At 33.9% G+C, this 14,852-nt stretch overlaps 1 protein-coding gene across 1 annotated transcript; it reads right to left on the bottom strand.

The window, feature by feature from the left end:
* Window positions 1-18: 18 nt before the first annotated feature.
* LOC106691560 (UDP-glucosyltransferase 2) lies at window positions 19-12,554 on the bottom strand. The gene is made up of 5 exons (XM_014437381.2): window positions 12,461-12,554; window positions 3,204-3,447; window positions 2,885-3,118; window positions 2,056-2,411; window positions 19-1,300 (listed from the first exon to the last, which is right to left on the bottom strand). Exons 2-5 carry the CDS (start codon window positions 3,433-3,435, stop codon window positions 1,058-1,060), a joined length of 1,065 nt encoding a protein of 354 aa, XP_014292867.1. The 5' UTR covers window positions 3,436-3,447; window positions 12,461-12,554; the 3' UTR covers window positions 19-1,057.
* Window positions 12,555-14,852: the final 2,298 nt, after the last annotated feature.

Here is a 14,852-nt window from a genome sequence, read left to right as displayed (position 1 = left end):
AGGTTAAAGGTTAAAGGTTAAAGAATTTAAATCATCATTTAAGTTATAATTTTAATGTTTCAAAATAATAGGTTAAAGGTTAAAAAAAGGAAAAGATTAAAGGTTAATAAAGGGACCGGGTCAGGGTACCCTGGGTACCCACGTAACATTAAAAGGCCGGTTCTGGCCAGGGGTGCCAGAACCGGCCTTTTTATACTACTTATTTCCTTAATTATGTTATTTCACCTACTAATTCAATTACTTATGTATAGATTTTATTCTCCACTACTCTCATCACTTTATTTAATTAATTCCATTCTGTAACATTATTTACTGTATGCCAATCTGTTTATATTTTCTGTATTTATTGGTTGCTATCTTGTTCTGTTCTTAGCCCTCCCTGAAGAAGGCTACAAATTCTAGCAGAAACGTTGGCACGATTAAATAAGTTATATCAACTTATTTTTATTTATTTTGACCGCACCCCCAACCGTCTTCTCCTGGTATAAATCATCCACGGTCAACTATCTCTCATAATTATATATATTATTATTTTTGGTAAGGACATCGTCGCAATGAAACCGATCAATGCATTCCAGTCCTATTTTATTTTATATTTAAAATTGTGTATCTGAAAAAGAATAATCCGTCATAAATGACGTATAAACATGAATATAAATATATTCGATTTGACGGTCCTACAAAAAATAAGTTTTCTTTTTGTTCACATTATGACAACTTTTTTTATCCTAGACATCGATTGATAACCAAAACCTTTATTTTTTTTATCAAAATGTTAACTGTTCAAGAAAGTAGAACGATATTTCGGATGTACAATGAAAATCGCTCCATTTTTTCAATTATTTAAAAAAAAAATGTTTCCTATTTAAAATCCAAACGTGATTTGTTTCGGAACAGGTTTACGATCAATGATGAAAAATTCGTCCGTAAGCCATCATTGATGTTAACCTAACATAACAACTAAAATTCGTTGTATCATTTTTGTATAAAAAATGACAAGAATTGCTTACAGAAATATCCTAAATAATTTAAATTATTCGGAAAAATGTTTTAAATATTAAACAAAATTACCCAAGATGTCTTGTTGGGGATACCATTTCTCCAAATGTATATTTTTCGGAAGTTTTCCATCAAAAGTTGCTTCCTCCCACTTCATAAGGACCTTGTGAGGCATTTCTTCGAAGACCTTGATAAATACTTCAACTAGCTTCTTATTCGCAGGATGTGATACTTCTACGTGAGATCCGAGTGAGAAGTATATTACACCGTTTGGTGCGTCATTTATAAATGTCTGAATGTTCTATAATAATAAAAATGGTTAGTATTTATACAATATAGAAATAAAGGCTACATAAGCACTTGCATCCTTAAGGTAAAAATAGCTAGTGATTCGAATTTGTAATTTCATGCCATCCCATGTGAAGGATTTTAAATATAAAGTTATTTATATTTAACTGTTCTAGTTAATTATCGTTAACTGTTCATGCATCATTTTTATCGACTCATAATATCATTATAATATGACTGGAGAAAATATGCATAATATCAAATTAAAAGAAAATTGAATCTGTGTTTCTACTTGTGGCCCTTTACGAAATATAAAAAATGGGGTTATGTATGTTTCCAAGTGTGTGCCTAACCATGTTCTATAGTGTGGTGGCCAACATTGAGCAATACCTCTTATCATAAATATTTTTTAAAAAACTACATTTAAAGCGAGGTATTATTTATTTTGAAGTTTATAATCAATCCTGAAGTTGCAAAACAGGTGGATATGAAATACCATACAAAATATGCAATTATCAGATACTGATAATGTTTCACTTTAGTATCGAAATTCTATTACCCTCAGGTGATGCCCCTAGATCATCGGTACGAAAATTGATGAGTAAAATAAATATATTAGGTTGTAGAACAATCCCGTAATAACTAATATATCAGTAACATAAACACTTTACGACTTAAATAAAATATTATATTTACTTGAGAAAAATGACATTATCAAGTTGTTATCTTTGTATATTTACCTAAGGAAATGCATACAATGATCAATACCTTAGGTAGAGGTTTTCTTGGTGTGATAGTAACACCACCAATATCCTTTCGATGTGGTGGCTTCGGCACCGGGTAACCCACGACATTGTGGTAGTTCATCAAGATGAGACTCCTATTAGACAGCAGTTGCATGAACGGGGGCCTGCTCTCGTGGCCCGTGTAGTTGAAGTACTTGTCGACAAAATTTTCCATTTGACTCATGTAGTAGTAACCGGCAATAGTTGTCACTGCATGCACGTACGTATTGTACACTCTCTGCCAGAAGTTCATATTTTGGGTCAGTTCAGCTTTGTAGTCCACTTGATAGGAAGGATTATCTGGCAGCCCAGCCAATTCATTCACCCATCCGAAGTCACCTTTAATCAGAATAAAGTAGAGGTTAAGAACATATTTTGCTATAATTTGATAAAAAAAAAATTAGAATACGAGATAATATTGCTGCCCTGAATTCTCGAAAAAACGATATTCTGAAAACCTTTGCTTGCAAGACACAACCTCCAAAAATCCTTTTAGGACCCATTTGTTCGGAAAAGTTACCGATTTATATGTTATTTTGAAAAAGCCACTAATGTTATTTTTGTTGCAGAAGCAATTGATATAAAACTATTTAAGATAATTACATTCGAATCATCAATTAAGAAATGTGGTAGGATGAGCCTACATACCGAAAATTATGAAATAGTTAGAAGATTACCAGATAAGCTGAACCACGAAATTTTCCATATATAGATACATCTGACATCAATGTGGATAACCTAGGTTGAGTTTCAATGTTTATTTTAGGAATCTTCATTAATTATTGTGTTCATTTTATAAATTAATTTCTTACCTAATGAAATGATTTCTATTCCAACAGCATTGAACTTATGTATTAAAGCAGAAACGTATTCCTGGACGACGTAAGATTCAGACACCACAGCATCGAACTTCTCATCTGAGTGTATAAGTTTCTGCACCGTCGGAGTTTCCAAAATGTATGGTGAATATAGTAAAGAGAATCCATAAATTTTCTGTAGATCATCTATGACTGAGGTACTAATAAAATCTATTACGTCGAAGATTGCTGTAACACATCAAAAACCATCTTACAATTAGACATGAATATTATATAGTTTGAAATACTATTAGTTGAATTTCTTTTATCATACTATGTAAGTCGGGTAATTCCTTTGATAGATCCACCTGTGAAATTCCAGGCGGGACAGTTCCTTCGTAAGGGTATCCCGTGTAGTAGACCACTTCGTGCCCTCTCCTTCCTAACGCCTCCATGACCGGCCTGAAAACGTGGTGGTGCGATTTAGCCTCCATCGGAAAAAAGGCCAAAATTCTGACAGCTTCAGTGTAGGCGACTAATAGCAAAAGCAGCATCCATAACTTCATGCTTCTGGTACTCTGCAAGTTCAAGTCAAATATTTCATTAGTTACTAATAATATCCAAATGTGGCAGTACGTTGGTTTAGAATGATCGGAAATTTCAACAATTGTTAGGAAGAGGGGCTTTTCATAAATGAAAATATACTGGCCTCTCACTAAGAGTTAAAAGAAAGTAAATCACTGGTTCGATTTTAATAACAGTAAGAGGACCATAAAATAAATAAATATCCAAAGAACCAAAATAATAAAAAAAAAAAATATGCTTTTCCAGTTGAGACACAAAATTAATAATATGAAATATAAACAAAATGAAATATATATACAAAGTATTAAAGGATTCTTTCTCTAATTAAAGAAATAATAATAAAGAAAGTAAATAGAAAATCATAATGGTCAACTACGAAAAATCTTAACCTTCTCATAGAACTAACAAAAACAAAAAAAAAAAATAATTAACTCTTTAATATTATGCAATGAATAGAAAACAAAACATTCGATGTCTGATACAATAACAATAGAACGTCACTCTCAAAAGATAAAAAAAAAATCTGATTGATATACAAATACCGAATAAAAATAGGTTAATATCCGAATCTATCCCAAGATGGTCGCCCTTGTCCAAACAGTGAAATGCTGGTGACAATTTGGTGAGTGATGGTCGCTCGCAATACTCTACCTCAAAGACTCAGAGGCTAAAAACTGGCGGTGAGACGGTGGGTGATTGAAAGCACAAAAAAAAAAAAAAACACAAATCTGGTACCTCATAAAATTTGCAGTAGACTCTAAAACATGGCAGAGGGCCGGTAGGGAATCGAGTTTCCACTTGTGGGTGAAGGTGTACTAATTAACATATGTAATATATAAAGAACTCGATGTTTAACTCCTGAAGTGTTTATGAACAAAAAAAAAAGATAAGAAAAAACATATAATTGAAAAGTCAATTGGAAAGTTTATTACTAAATAAAAATTAAATTAAAAATAAATCTTTATTTAAACTTTAACAACGATATTAATTTTTTTTCTTTTCCCGTAATAATTTTTCGGGGGAGTTGTGGAATATTTATGGATTCCATGGTAGACTTTAACATATTACTTTTATTTCATAACTTACCAACAATTAGGAAAAATATTAAATCTTTTCCAGCTATCGCTTTGTGGCATTTAATTTATTAATTTGCTTAACTTTTAGGTGCCGTATACAGGGCTAGAGGCACCGTAATCTGGATTTCGTGGTTACATTTCTTGGTACAGGTTGTTCTCCTTTAGGAACTTAAGCAAATTCTTCCAATTTTCTGGCAGTAAGGCTTAACGTTGTGCCCGGAGGCCAAAAGACGTTCTTGATGATTCCAGGCGCGAACAGTGTTCCAGGATAAGCTCCATCGTCAAAGTACATTCACAACTATAACATGTCGATGAAGGATTTCTTTCAAGAAAGTGCTTGTGTTAATCTTGTATGTCCGATCCTGAGTCGAGTTATGATGCATTATTCACGGTGATTTTCGATAATTGGCGGTTGAGGTTGAGTACCACCAAGTATTGTGTTAATTGTTTTGTTTCGGGTACCTCAGAACCGAATTATGGTGATCATACAGCGCCAAGGTACAATCAGGCACTGGAAATAGGGTGCATGCTTCTTTGGTAGGTGTGTCAGCCAGTTCGTTTACCGTTTTACCTGCATGACGGGGGCCCTCATGAAATTTATTCTTTTATGTTATTTTTTGATTTAAGTTGTGATGGAAAAAACAATGGGATTGTGCGAAATTTGGAAATTTTGTATAGCCTTGAGGCTCGAGTAAGAATCACGAAAGATCACAATGAAGGAGCCATTTACTTCATATGCTAGCGTTAATGACAAATATATTGTATATAACTAGGAGGAAACACTGAGAATGTGGGAGGAAGACTGTAGCAGATGGTCTCCGCAGATAGAACTACTGAACAACCAACATGATTAAAGTATTTGGACCCATCAGTGTAGATACATGTACAGCCTCTGTAGTTAGAGAGAAGATTTAAAAAACTTTACTTTAGTACTTCAGGAGGGTTGGATGTTTTATCAATAGATTCTAAAGTGAAATCAAAATTGGGTATTTTGTTTATCCATGGAGGTAATGGATTGGGGAATGATAAGTATAACTTTGGGAGCGATAGAAATCGGGTAGGAGAGGAAAGCTGGAGAAAAGACTTGATAATCAGTACCCCGAAACATTAAAGTCTTAGGTCGTTTTGAGACGACCAAGAAATTTCAGCAAAAGGTAGTGCCTGCGTAGTTCTAGTGGCCACTCTTGGGCCTCTCAGAGTAAGCTGCTGGTAGGACTAGTCCTGAAGGCCCCGGTAGCTCTACGGATCATGGCATGGTGTACTGAGTCTAGCTTGTTAAGTATTTTCTTTGAGGCATCCCCGTAAACACGCAGCCGTAATCAATCATCGGCCTTATTAAGCACCGATATATCGTGAGCAGATGGGCTCTATCACATCCATATGTTAAATTGAAAATTACTTTTAGAACATTAGTGTGGCATTTAAGATATCTAATGTTATATATTGTTAAAGCTTTCCAGTTTTCCTTAAAAAAATGAATAATTAGAGATCGAGAAAAAATGTTTTCCTTCATCATAGCTTCAAGACCTATAACAGCGTTAACGCTTATTAACATTTACTTTATTTAAACATCATTAAAATTTGAGGGAAAAATGAAATAGCCGGGACAATAAAATAATTAGTTTAATTCGTTCTATGGTAAAAGAACTATTCAGTCCTTTAATGATCATAGTAATAAAACGCGGACCGCTACAACCCATGAATGGTTAGGGGTTCAGTACTCTGTAAGGAAGCACTGAACAACGGTCACGCTTAACCACCAGAATGATCACCTTTGACGTTAATAAGAAAAAAAAATATCAATTTCATGAAGCCTTTATGTAGGTGTGTTGCGCACTCAATTTGTTTGGTTACATGATGTAATGTAGGACTACATACTCAAGGTTTCACACCCAAGGGATTCATGTCCTCTGCGGGAAATATTTCCTATTTATGAAATATGTTTTTTAAACACCTAGTTTGGACGCTCTTCCTGATCTTTATGAATAGTTACCCGACTTGTATTTAATAAAAAAAACAGACTACGAAACGTTCTTTTTTAAAAATAGAAAGCTGACGTTCGTATCGGTCTGTAATCGTTCAGTAAAATTTTGGAATAACTGTAGATGGAATTTCACTATTCATATTGTTTGAAAGTTTGAAATTATGGAGTAAAAAGATCATCAAACTACCAACACTGCTCTAAAATGCATAAGTCCTACAGTACATTTACAGGGTAACCATTAAATTACTGCGTACGCTAGAAGTTCGTTTTCTAGTGATCTCCATGAATAAACTTACTAAAATAAAATTCATTGATGAGCTGAAGACATGGTTAACCCACTTTTTGGAGTGATCAGCCCAACCAGGGACGGACCAGAGGGCAAAGGATATATTTGTGTTGTTGCTGATATATGTATTGCTTGAACAATATTGCACTTCGTTTGTACATTGTGGCAACCTAAAAGTTTGATAAAAATAATCTATTCTGTATACTAAATTAGTGACGTCTCATTTTGAGCTGGGTACTTTCATATTTTGAAAAGAATAAAAGAAAAAAAAAAGCCGAAGACGCAGTGTTTGCAGATCTGAACATCGGTTTTACTGATTGTTTGTTTTACTCGTAGATTGTTGCCGACAATATATGAGTTTAGATTTCTTAAATATGAATTTGAGAAGTAAAACGTGAAATATCGTATCATGGTTCGGACACTTTATTGGTGTATAGTGAAAATTATGATCTCGTTCCTTCACCCAGCGTAATGATGAACAAACAAATGTTACAGAATGGGTTTCAATACTTATTGGTTAGCAGAATCTGGAAAATTAATTAAATGACTCTACTCAACTACTATATAGTGATAGCTCTAGTGAAAGATAATTCCCCCTAGGGGTCTTATCGTAAGACTATATTTCACTGCCAAGGTTCTGTGAACTTGGCAACCACTAATAATTCCAATACTACAAAAAATTCACCTAAAAACATTCCAGAGCCTCAAGAATTTTCTGATTCTGAACCACTTCCAATGTTTGTCAGTGGTATTGAAAACTTTCGTTCGGTCAAGAAATTGCTAACTGATCGGACAGACAAACTTCAGATGTTTTTCACTTGTTAATTATTTGATCCCCCAAAATTATGACTTTAATTGATACCAATTAAAACAAGAGAAGGCATACTGAGTGGTTTTAAGGGGTCTTCATTTATCTACTCCCACACATGCAATCAAATCAGGCCTACAAGAAATTAGCCACAATATAAGAAATATATCGTGCGTTCTTCTCCCCAAGAAAGAAAAATACCCACTGCCGTTATTCATTGTCGATTAAGAGCAAGCCCGAAATAATCCTGACATATTTCAGGTTACAAGGCTGGTTTATTCAACCGTTAAATTTGAGGAGCCCAGACAAAAACCTATAATTGTCCAGTGCACCATGTGTCAAAACCTATGGCATACAGAGGCCTATTACCATCACCAGGATATGTGCATAAAATGTGCTGGCCCTCACGCAACTGAAATCTGCCAGAAATCTCAGTATGAACCGGCAAAATGTGCTCTCTGTCAAAAAGACTACTTACTCCGAGATCACAATGAAGAAAAACCAGCCTCGACTTCAGGCGCCTCAGACTTCTCAACCCAAGCCCCAAACCTAAGCCTGACCTCTCAACCTCAGCCTCAATCACCACGTCATCAAAAACCTCCCCATCATCTACCCTTAAAGGTAAAATTGCCTCCACCACATGCACTCCCAGTTCCATCTCGTCCAGCTGCTCCAACCAACTCCCGTCCCAACTACCATTGAGGACCGAAACAGCCCCTCATACCACAGATCCACATAAATAAGGACTATCCCAGCGCTCACTTAGTACCTCTAGTCACACAAACTATCCATCCCAAGCTCATGTCACAAAATATCCATGTCATCATTACCATAATCCAATGGATGGATTTTAAGAATTTTAAAGATTTTAAGCACCTACTTCCCTGACCCTTGGAAAATGTCTATAATAAAAATGTTTCCCAAACCCTCTAAGCCACTTGAATATCCATCTTCCTACCGTCCTATTTCACTCCTGCCCATTATGGACAAAATCCTAGAAAACTCTTTTTAAAACGCCTCTATCCAATCCTTGACTCATATCATGTTATTCCTGACCACCAGTTTGGATTTAGAACATCTCATTCTACCATACAACAGAGTCATCGAGTGGTTGATGTCATATCTTCCACATTGGAAACGCGGTATGTACTGCACGGGAGTCTTCCTCGATGTTGAACAAGCTTTTGAACGAGTCTGGCATCCAGGTCTGCTCTATAAACTTTGTCAATTCCTACCCCCAACATATTTCCTTATAGTTCGCTCCTACCTCATTGATAGAACCTTTAAAGTAAATCATAACCTAGCCTACTCATCTCTCTTTTCTCAATCCGCCGGTGTTCCTCAAGGTAGTATCTTAGGTCCCATTCTTTATACGGTTTATACAGCTGACATCCCAACCCACCCTAACACAGTCCTAACAACATACGCTAATGACACTTGTATTCTTTTTGTAAACAACGACCCAACTAATGCATCACAAACACTACAGGCACACATAACATCTTTTGAAGAATGGTGTAAAAACTGGAGAATCAAAATAAATCCTGACAAATCCCACCAGATCACCTTTACTCTCCGTTGTAAACCTCTGCCCTCCTGTCCTACAGTATCCTTTCTAAAATATCTTGACAAAAGAGACTTACTTGGAATCCACACACAAGACTGAAACGACAAGAAACTGCTCGTAGATTCCGATTGATACAACAATTACTTGACAAACGCTCTAAACATCCCATTCACTACAAAAAATTAGTATACACTACGATAATCAGACCAATTTGGACATATGGAATTGAGCTCTGGGGCTCCACCCAACCATCGAATTCTTCTCGCATTTAATTGTTACAATCCAAAATCCTACGTAAAATCCTTGATGCTCCTTATTACGTCACAAATAAACTCATTCACAAGGACCTTAACATCCCATTCGTTGCAGATTTAACCCAAAACATTCCAAACTCCTTAACCATCCTAACCCATTAATTCTTAATATTTCATCCTTAACAATCCCTGATAATCCTCCGAGGTGTCTGAAAAGAAGATGGCCACGGGATCTTCGAATTTGAATTAATGTTTGAAGTACCATCAATGGTTGGTTCCTTCCTACGATTTTCAAGTGTATATGAAACATAAAACATATTTACCTATTGTATTATTTTGTACAGTTGTAAATTACATTAAATAAATAATTTAAAAAAAAGATTTTAACCACCCTTCTCACCGAATCCCAAACCTGGACCAGAACTGACGAAGAAAAATCTCAAACATTCGGACAACTCCTCTCTAGAACCATTATTCCACATCCTGGTATCCTTAACCTGATTCACATTAAATGTATTGAAGCAGAACTAAATATTCCTCTCCAAATGACCCTCCCACCTAAATTATTTCATCCTTCTAAAATATTTGGTATCATACAAAGCTTACCAACCCGCAAAACTCCTACACGACCTAATAACATCCCACATCCTAAAACTTCTTCCTCGGAAAACCATCTTATTCCTCACCTATATGTAGAACGCCATAAACCGTTCCACATATTTTCCTCACCCCTGGAAATACTCTATATTTAAAATGATCCCCAAACCCCAAATGCCACCAGAATACACATTATCCTGTCGCCCTATCTCTCTATTACTGATTATGGGCAAAATCCTCGAAAAACACATTTCGAAGCGCTTATACCCCGTACTAGATTCCAATCATATTATCCCTGATCACCAGTTTGGATTCCGAACATCTCACTCCTCAAGCAAAGTCATCGTGTGGTGGACGTTGTCTCGTCTTCTTTTGAGCGCGAAATGTACTGCGCGGGAGCCTTTTTCGATGTAGAACAGACTTTTGATCGAGTCTGACACCCGGGACAGGTTTAAAAACTTCATAAATTCCCACCTCCTTCATACTTTCTTATCATTCGTTCATTGATAGATTATTCCGGGTAAACCAACATCTTATTGTTCTTCTTTTTTCTCAGTCCAATATTCTAGTTATGTTTAAAGTATTAGTAAGATTAGTGTGTAAGGTAAAGCCATTAATAAAACAAAAATTCATAATATTTATTAATATTAGCCAAGTATTTGTTACACATAAGCGAACATTTAGACAAAATATTTTTAACATTTATCTATCGATGCAAAGATTGCAATGAAAATCAAAATATATGTTTAGTATGGACATTGTGGTCGACCAGATATGTCCGCTGACGAACGGATATCCACATATAGTTCTGTTGTATACAACCTCATGAGATAAAGTAAAGAAAACATATGTTCATATAGGTAAGTGCTTCCGACCACTGATGACATTTGATGAACGTGTTGTTTCCGGTTCATTAGAATCGTGTCAGCAAGTTGTAGGTCAATTAGTTGGTATTCGAATGTGGCTCCAACAGGATTATTATGAAGCAGTTTACTACTTATGGGACTTGTCTCGAATTTTGCATTGAGCTCATCAATTATTTCTTGGATTTGGTAACTGCAGCATTAAAAATCGTTGTCTTTGAACTCCCCAGCTAACTAAAGACAGAACTTCTATAAAGATATTAAAAAAAAAAATACCCTCAGTCTACACAGACTGTTTTAAAAATGCTGCTAACTACGTGAGTCCTCAAGTGACAATTAAAGAGCAATGAAACCTTATTTTTTATCTTATCTATATAAGGCAAGTGACAACAAAAGATCACAAACTATCAAGACGTTATTCATCTTGGAGAGCCATAACCAGTATTTATATATACGTTCGCAGAGTAATGACAAAAGCGTTCCCAAAAACTTCAGCTCATCATTTTTTTGTGTAGTTAGGATGTAATAAATTATATTTCCTGCTATTATATAATGCATAATACCATAATATTACTCGAAAGCCGTTAATGCTGATTAAAGAGATTATTATTAGTATTATTGTTAATAATAATTTAAAATCGAACGCAGGTAAACATGACTTACGATTTATATATATTTCTAGAATAGGAAGTCCTCCAAATTCCATACTACATGTTATGTAAATAATACCAATGAATTAATAATAACCAAAAAGGTGCAATCTACGTCTCAAAAACTCTAAAATTAAGAATCCTAAAAGCTGTTAATATATGTTAGAAAAATTAAAGATTTTCAATTGAATTATCGAATCAGAATGGCCGGGTATTACTTATTGATCTAAATAATAGTCGGTTTTGGGACGAAAGTAAAAGGTGACGTATTTTTATCTGAAAAAAAGACTCTAAAATGTACTACCTTGAGGATTGATAAATGGTGATTTGGCTTGTGTAATGTTTGGTTTTAAATATTGATAAAAATTATTAAAGCATATTTTATGAACATTTATTAATGTTCAGACGTTATTTACATGCAATATGTTTAAACAAATATTATCATAGTATTAAGCATATTTTATTTTTTATTAAGAATATATTCTAAAATTTAAACTAACCTGAAATAAATGTAAGAATGAAAAATATATAAAAAATTTAAAAGTTTGAAATTTTAGTTAAAGCCTACGTAAATCGATGCTTCACAGATGTTATGTACCTTGCATTTTCTAACCTGTGAAAGGGACAATTAAATATATTTTCTGTGTCTGCACAAATGTTATAAGTAATGCAAAAAAAGTAATTTGCAATTTTACATAAAAACCAAAGTGAATTAATAGATCAGACATTAAAAGATGTGATCTAATATTAAATCATTCTTAAAAAAAACATAGTAAATTTTCACTTACAACTTAGGATTGGCCATAAACATTGTTTAACTGCTTATATTTTGAAATTTTACATATATAAAAATATATATACTATTATATAATACTAGATAATTTCTGAAATTGTAAGTTTTACTTAATTTAATCTATTTACCTGTTTCAGGCAAGTGTATCCAAAATTTATCTATATCTCAACTCCTACATGAATGTCCAACAATGGCTCAATGAATGATGGCCTACTCCCCCTTAAATAGGCCAGCCTTGAATCTTATTTGCACTGTTACAGAAAGGCAGTCACGTGTTTAATGCCATGATATTCCTATTAATATTTTTTTTTAATATTTGTATTATTACACAAAAATACAGCCACCATTCATTTGATCCTTTAACTATTTAAGTATGAATTGCACAATTTGTATTCATGACAGCACGACAATGTTTCATAGTAAAATCATCTACCTGGATAGAATTCTTATGAATTGAACACGAATTTGTAGCAAACATTTGCTAGTTTATTTTAATTTTTTTTTTAAGAAGATGAAATAATAAATTATTTTTGGATTATTGTGGAGAAATTATTTCACGTACACACAGGTCATACATTCATCTGTAGACTAATGTAAGTTCTATATCTCCCTTTATAAAATATAGAAAAAATATCGTAATTTTTATACTATGCTTTACTATCGAATTATTGGGTAATGCTTAATCAACTCAGAATTAGCTTTTAGCATTGATTGTTCCTTAGACTCCAATAGCTGGTGTTATTTTTCATCTCCAACCACTGGTTTTAATACTCTACTGAGTAGGCATTAGAATAACCAAGCAAGGTAGTTTACTGTCATGTTTAATGTTTCATTTTTTGGCTTTTCCACTAGAATGTATAATTTAAGTCTTTTGGTGAAAAAACAACCGCCGTTTTCCAATTATTTCCTTTTCTCATCTTTAATGATTCGTAGTGTAAATACAATAACCATTAAAAACACACATCGTTATTATTTTTTTCAAAATTCAAAAAAAATTTATAAAAATTCAATTTCATAAATCCTAAATAATTTCGTGACACATAATAGGAAGAAATCCTCGGGACATCAGTTGAAAACCACTGATCTAGGTCAATAAGTGACCACCTATACATTCGTAAATAATAGATAGGATGCTGCAGTTTTAAAAAATTAATAAATTGGACATTGGACATTAATAGAAATGCGGACGTTTAAGACGTACCGAATAAGTTATAATTCTATAATTATGAATAAATATAACTTTTCATTATACAAGAACACTTTTTGGTATGTGAATAATATGTACAAAACAATACTTGGCTTAAAGTTAATCTTGTTAATCAAAATAATAATAATATGGTCTATATTATCTCTATGTATGAGATAAAATAATGATTTTAATTCTATATTTAGTAACTTCCACCACACCTCCCACCGTGTTAACTACTTGGTCAAAAAGTAAGATAATGTAGAGAAGCAAAAGGCTATATTACTACTGATTATCTAAATAGGTATTACGACGTTGCCGAAGTCTACCACAAGATAATTGGTCTGAAAATAAGATTGTTGAACTACGAAAGGCCCTATTTTAAATTCATCCCTTGTTACCTCACCCAGAGTGAACAAACAATAGAAAAACCTGCACTACTACAACCCAAAAATGGCCTTGGGTTTAGTAGTTAGAACTTTGTAAGGAAGTACTGATTCTAGATGTTCAGTCAGAAATCATGCTCAACCGCCAGATATTTCCATCAATTTAAGGGTACCCACTTTCTAAAGCAGGGTTGTCCAGCTTACGTCCCACGAGCCTTCATTTTAAAGAGATTTTATAATATAATATACATATATAATATACAGATATATAAGCAAACCTATACCAAAAATACTGGTTTGCAAGTTAGTTAAATTAATCTAGCGATTTCTTGTTCTTAAGTTATGCTGGAGTACTTTAATGTATGAGGGAGGTAGGTTTTATTTATTTGTTTAATACCTGTTCGGCCTCGTGGGCCTTACATTGTTAACGTAACGTATATGAAATTAAATGAAATGAAAAAATAAAATTATTCAGGGACATACGTTCTCTAAGAATAAACACATGGTTCTTATATTAAGATTTTTATCTGGCAAGCATTTACAAATTTTCAGATTGTAGAATGTAATTAAATTGGTATATTGGCTTTACTACTGTTAATAATGTTAATCAATATATGCCTATTTATTTGATTACAATGATGTGGAGGTTTGGTTATAAAATAAGTGGAGGAATAGGTGTTGTTGAAAGGAAAGAATGGATGAGGACTAGCGAATGGAGATGGGAAGAGAATTCCATAAGGATGTTGCACTTATGACGAAGGATTTGCTAAAGAAGGCGGTTCTATAGGAGGAGAGCATATATTAACCAATCGGTTGGGATCTGGTGTTTAATCAGTGGATGGATGAAAGAATAGTGAGGAGATCTAGGATATAGGTAGGGTTTTTGATTTTAAGATGTTGGAATAGGAAAACACCAAGGAGGTATTGCCTTCGGGAGGTTGGGTAGAG

Source organism: Halyomorpha halys, unplaced genomic scaffold, assembly GCF_000696795.3.
Source record: "Halyomorpha halys isolate HHAL.00 unplaced genomic scaffold, Hhal_1.1 Scaffold2486.1, whole genome shotgun sequence".
In the NCBI taxonomy this organism is placed as follows: Eukaryota; Metazoa; Arthropoda; class Insecta; order Hemiptera; family Pentatomidae; genus Halyomorpha; species Halyomorpha halys.
Note: the sequence above shows the minus strand (reverse complement) of the source record. Positions and strands in the feature narration are given on the sequence as shown.

Bases quoted from the DNA above. Each gene is read 5' to 3' on its own strand.
- LOC106691560 (XM_014437381.2), bottom strand. From the start codon at position 3,435: ATGAAGTTATGGATGCTGCTTTTGCTATTAGTCGCCTACACTGAAGCT. The intron at 3,119-3,203 runs GTATGATAAAAG...GATGTGTTACAG, and splicing joins GGAATTACCCGACTTACATA to CAATCTTCGACGTAATAGAT. The intron at 2,412-2,884 runs GTAAGAAATTAA...TTCTGATTAAAG, and splicing joins AATAGAAATCATTTCATTAG to GTGACTTCGGATGGGTGAAT.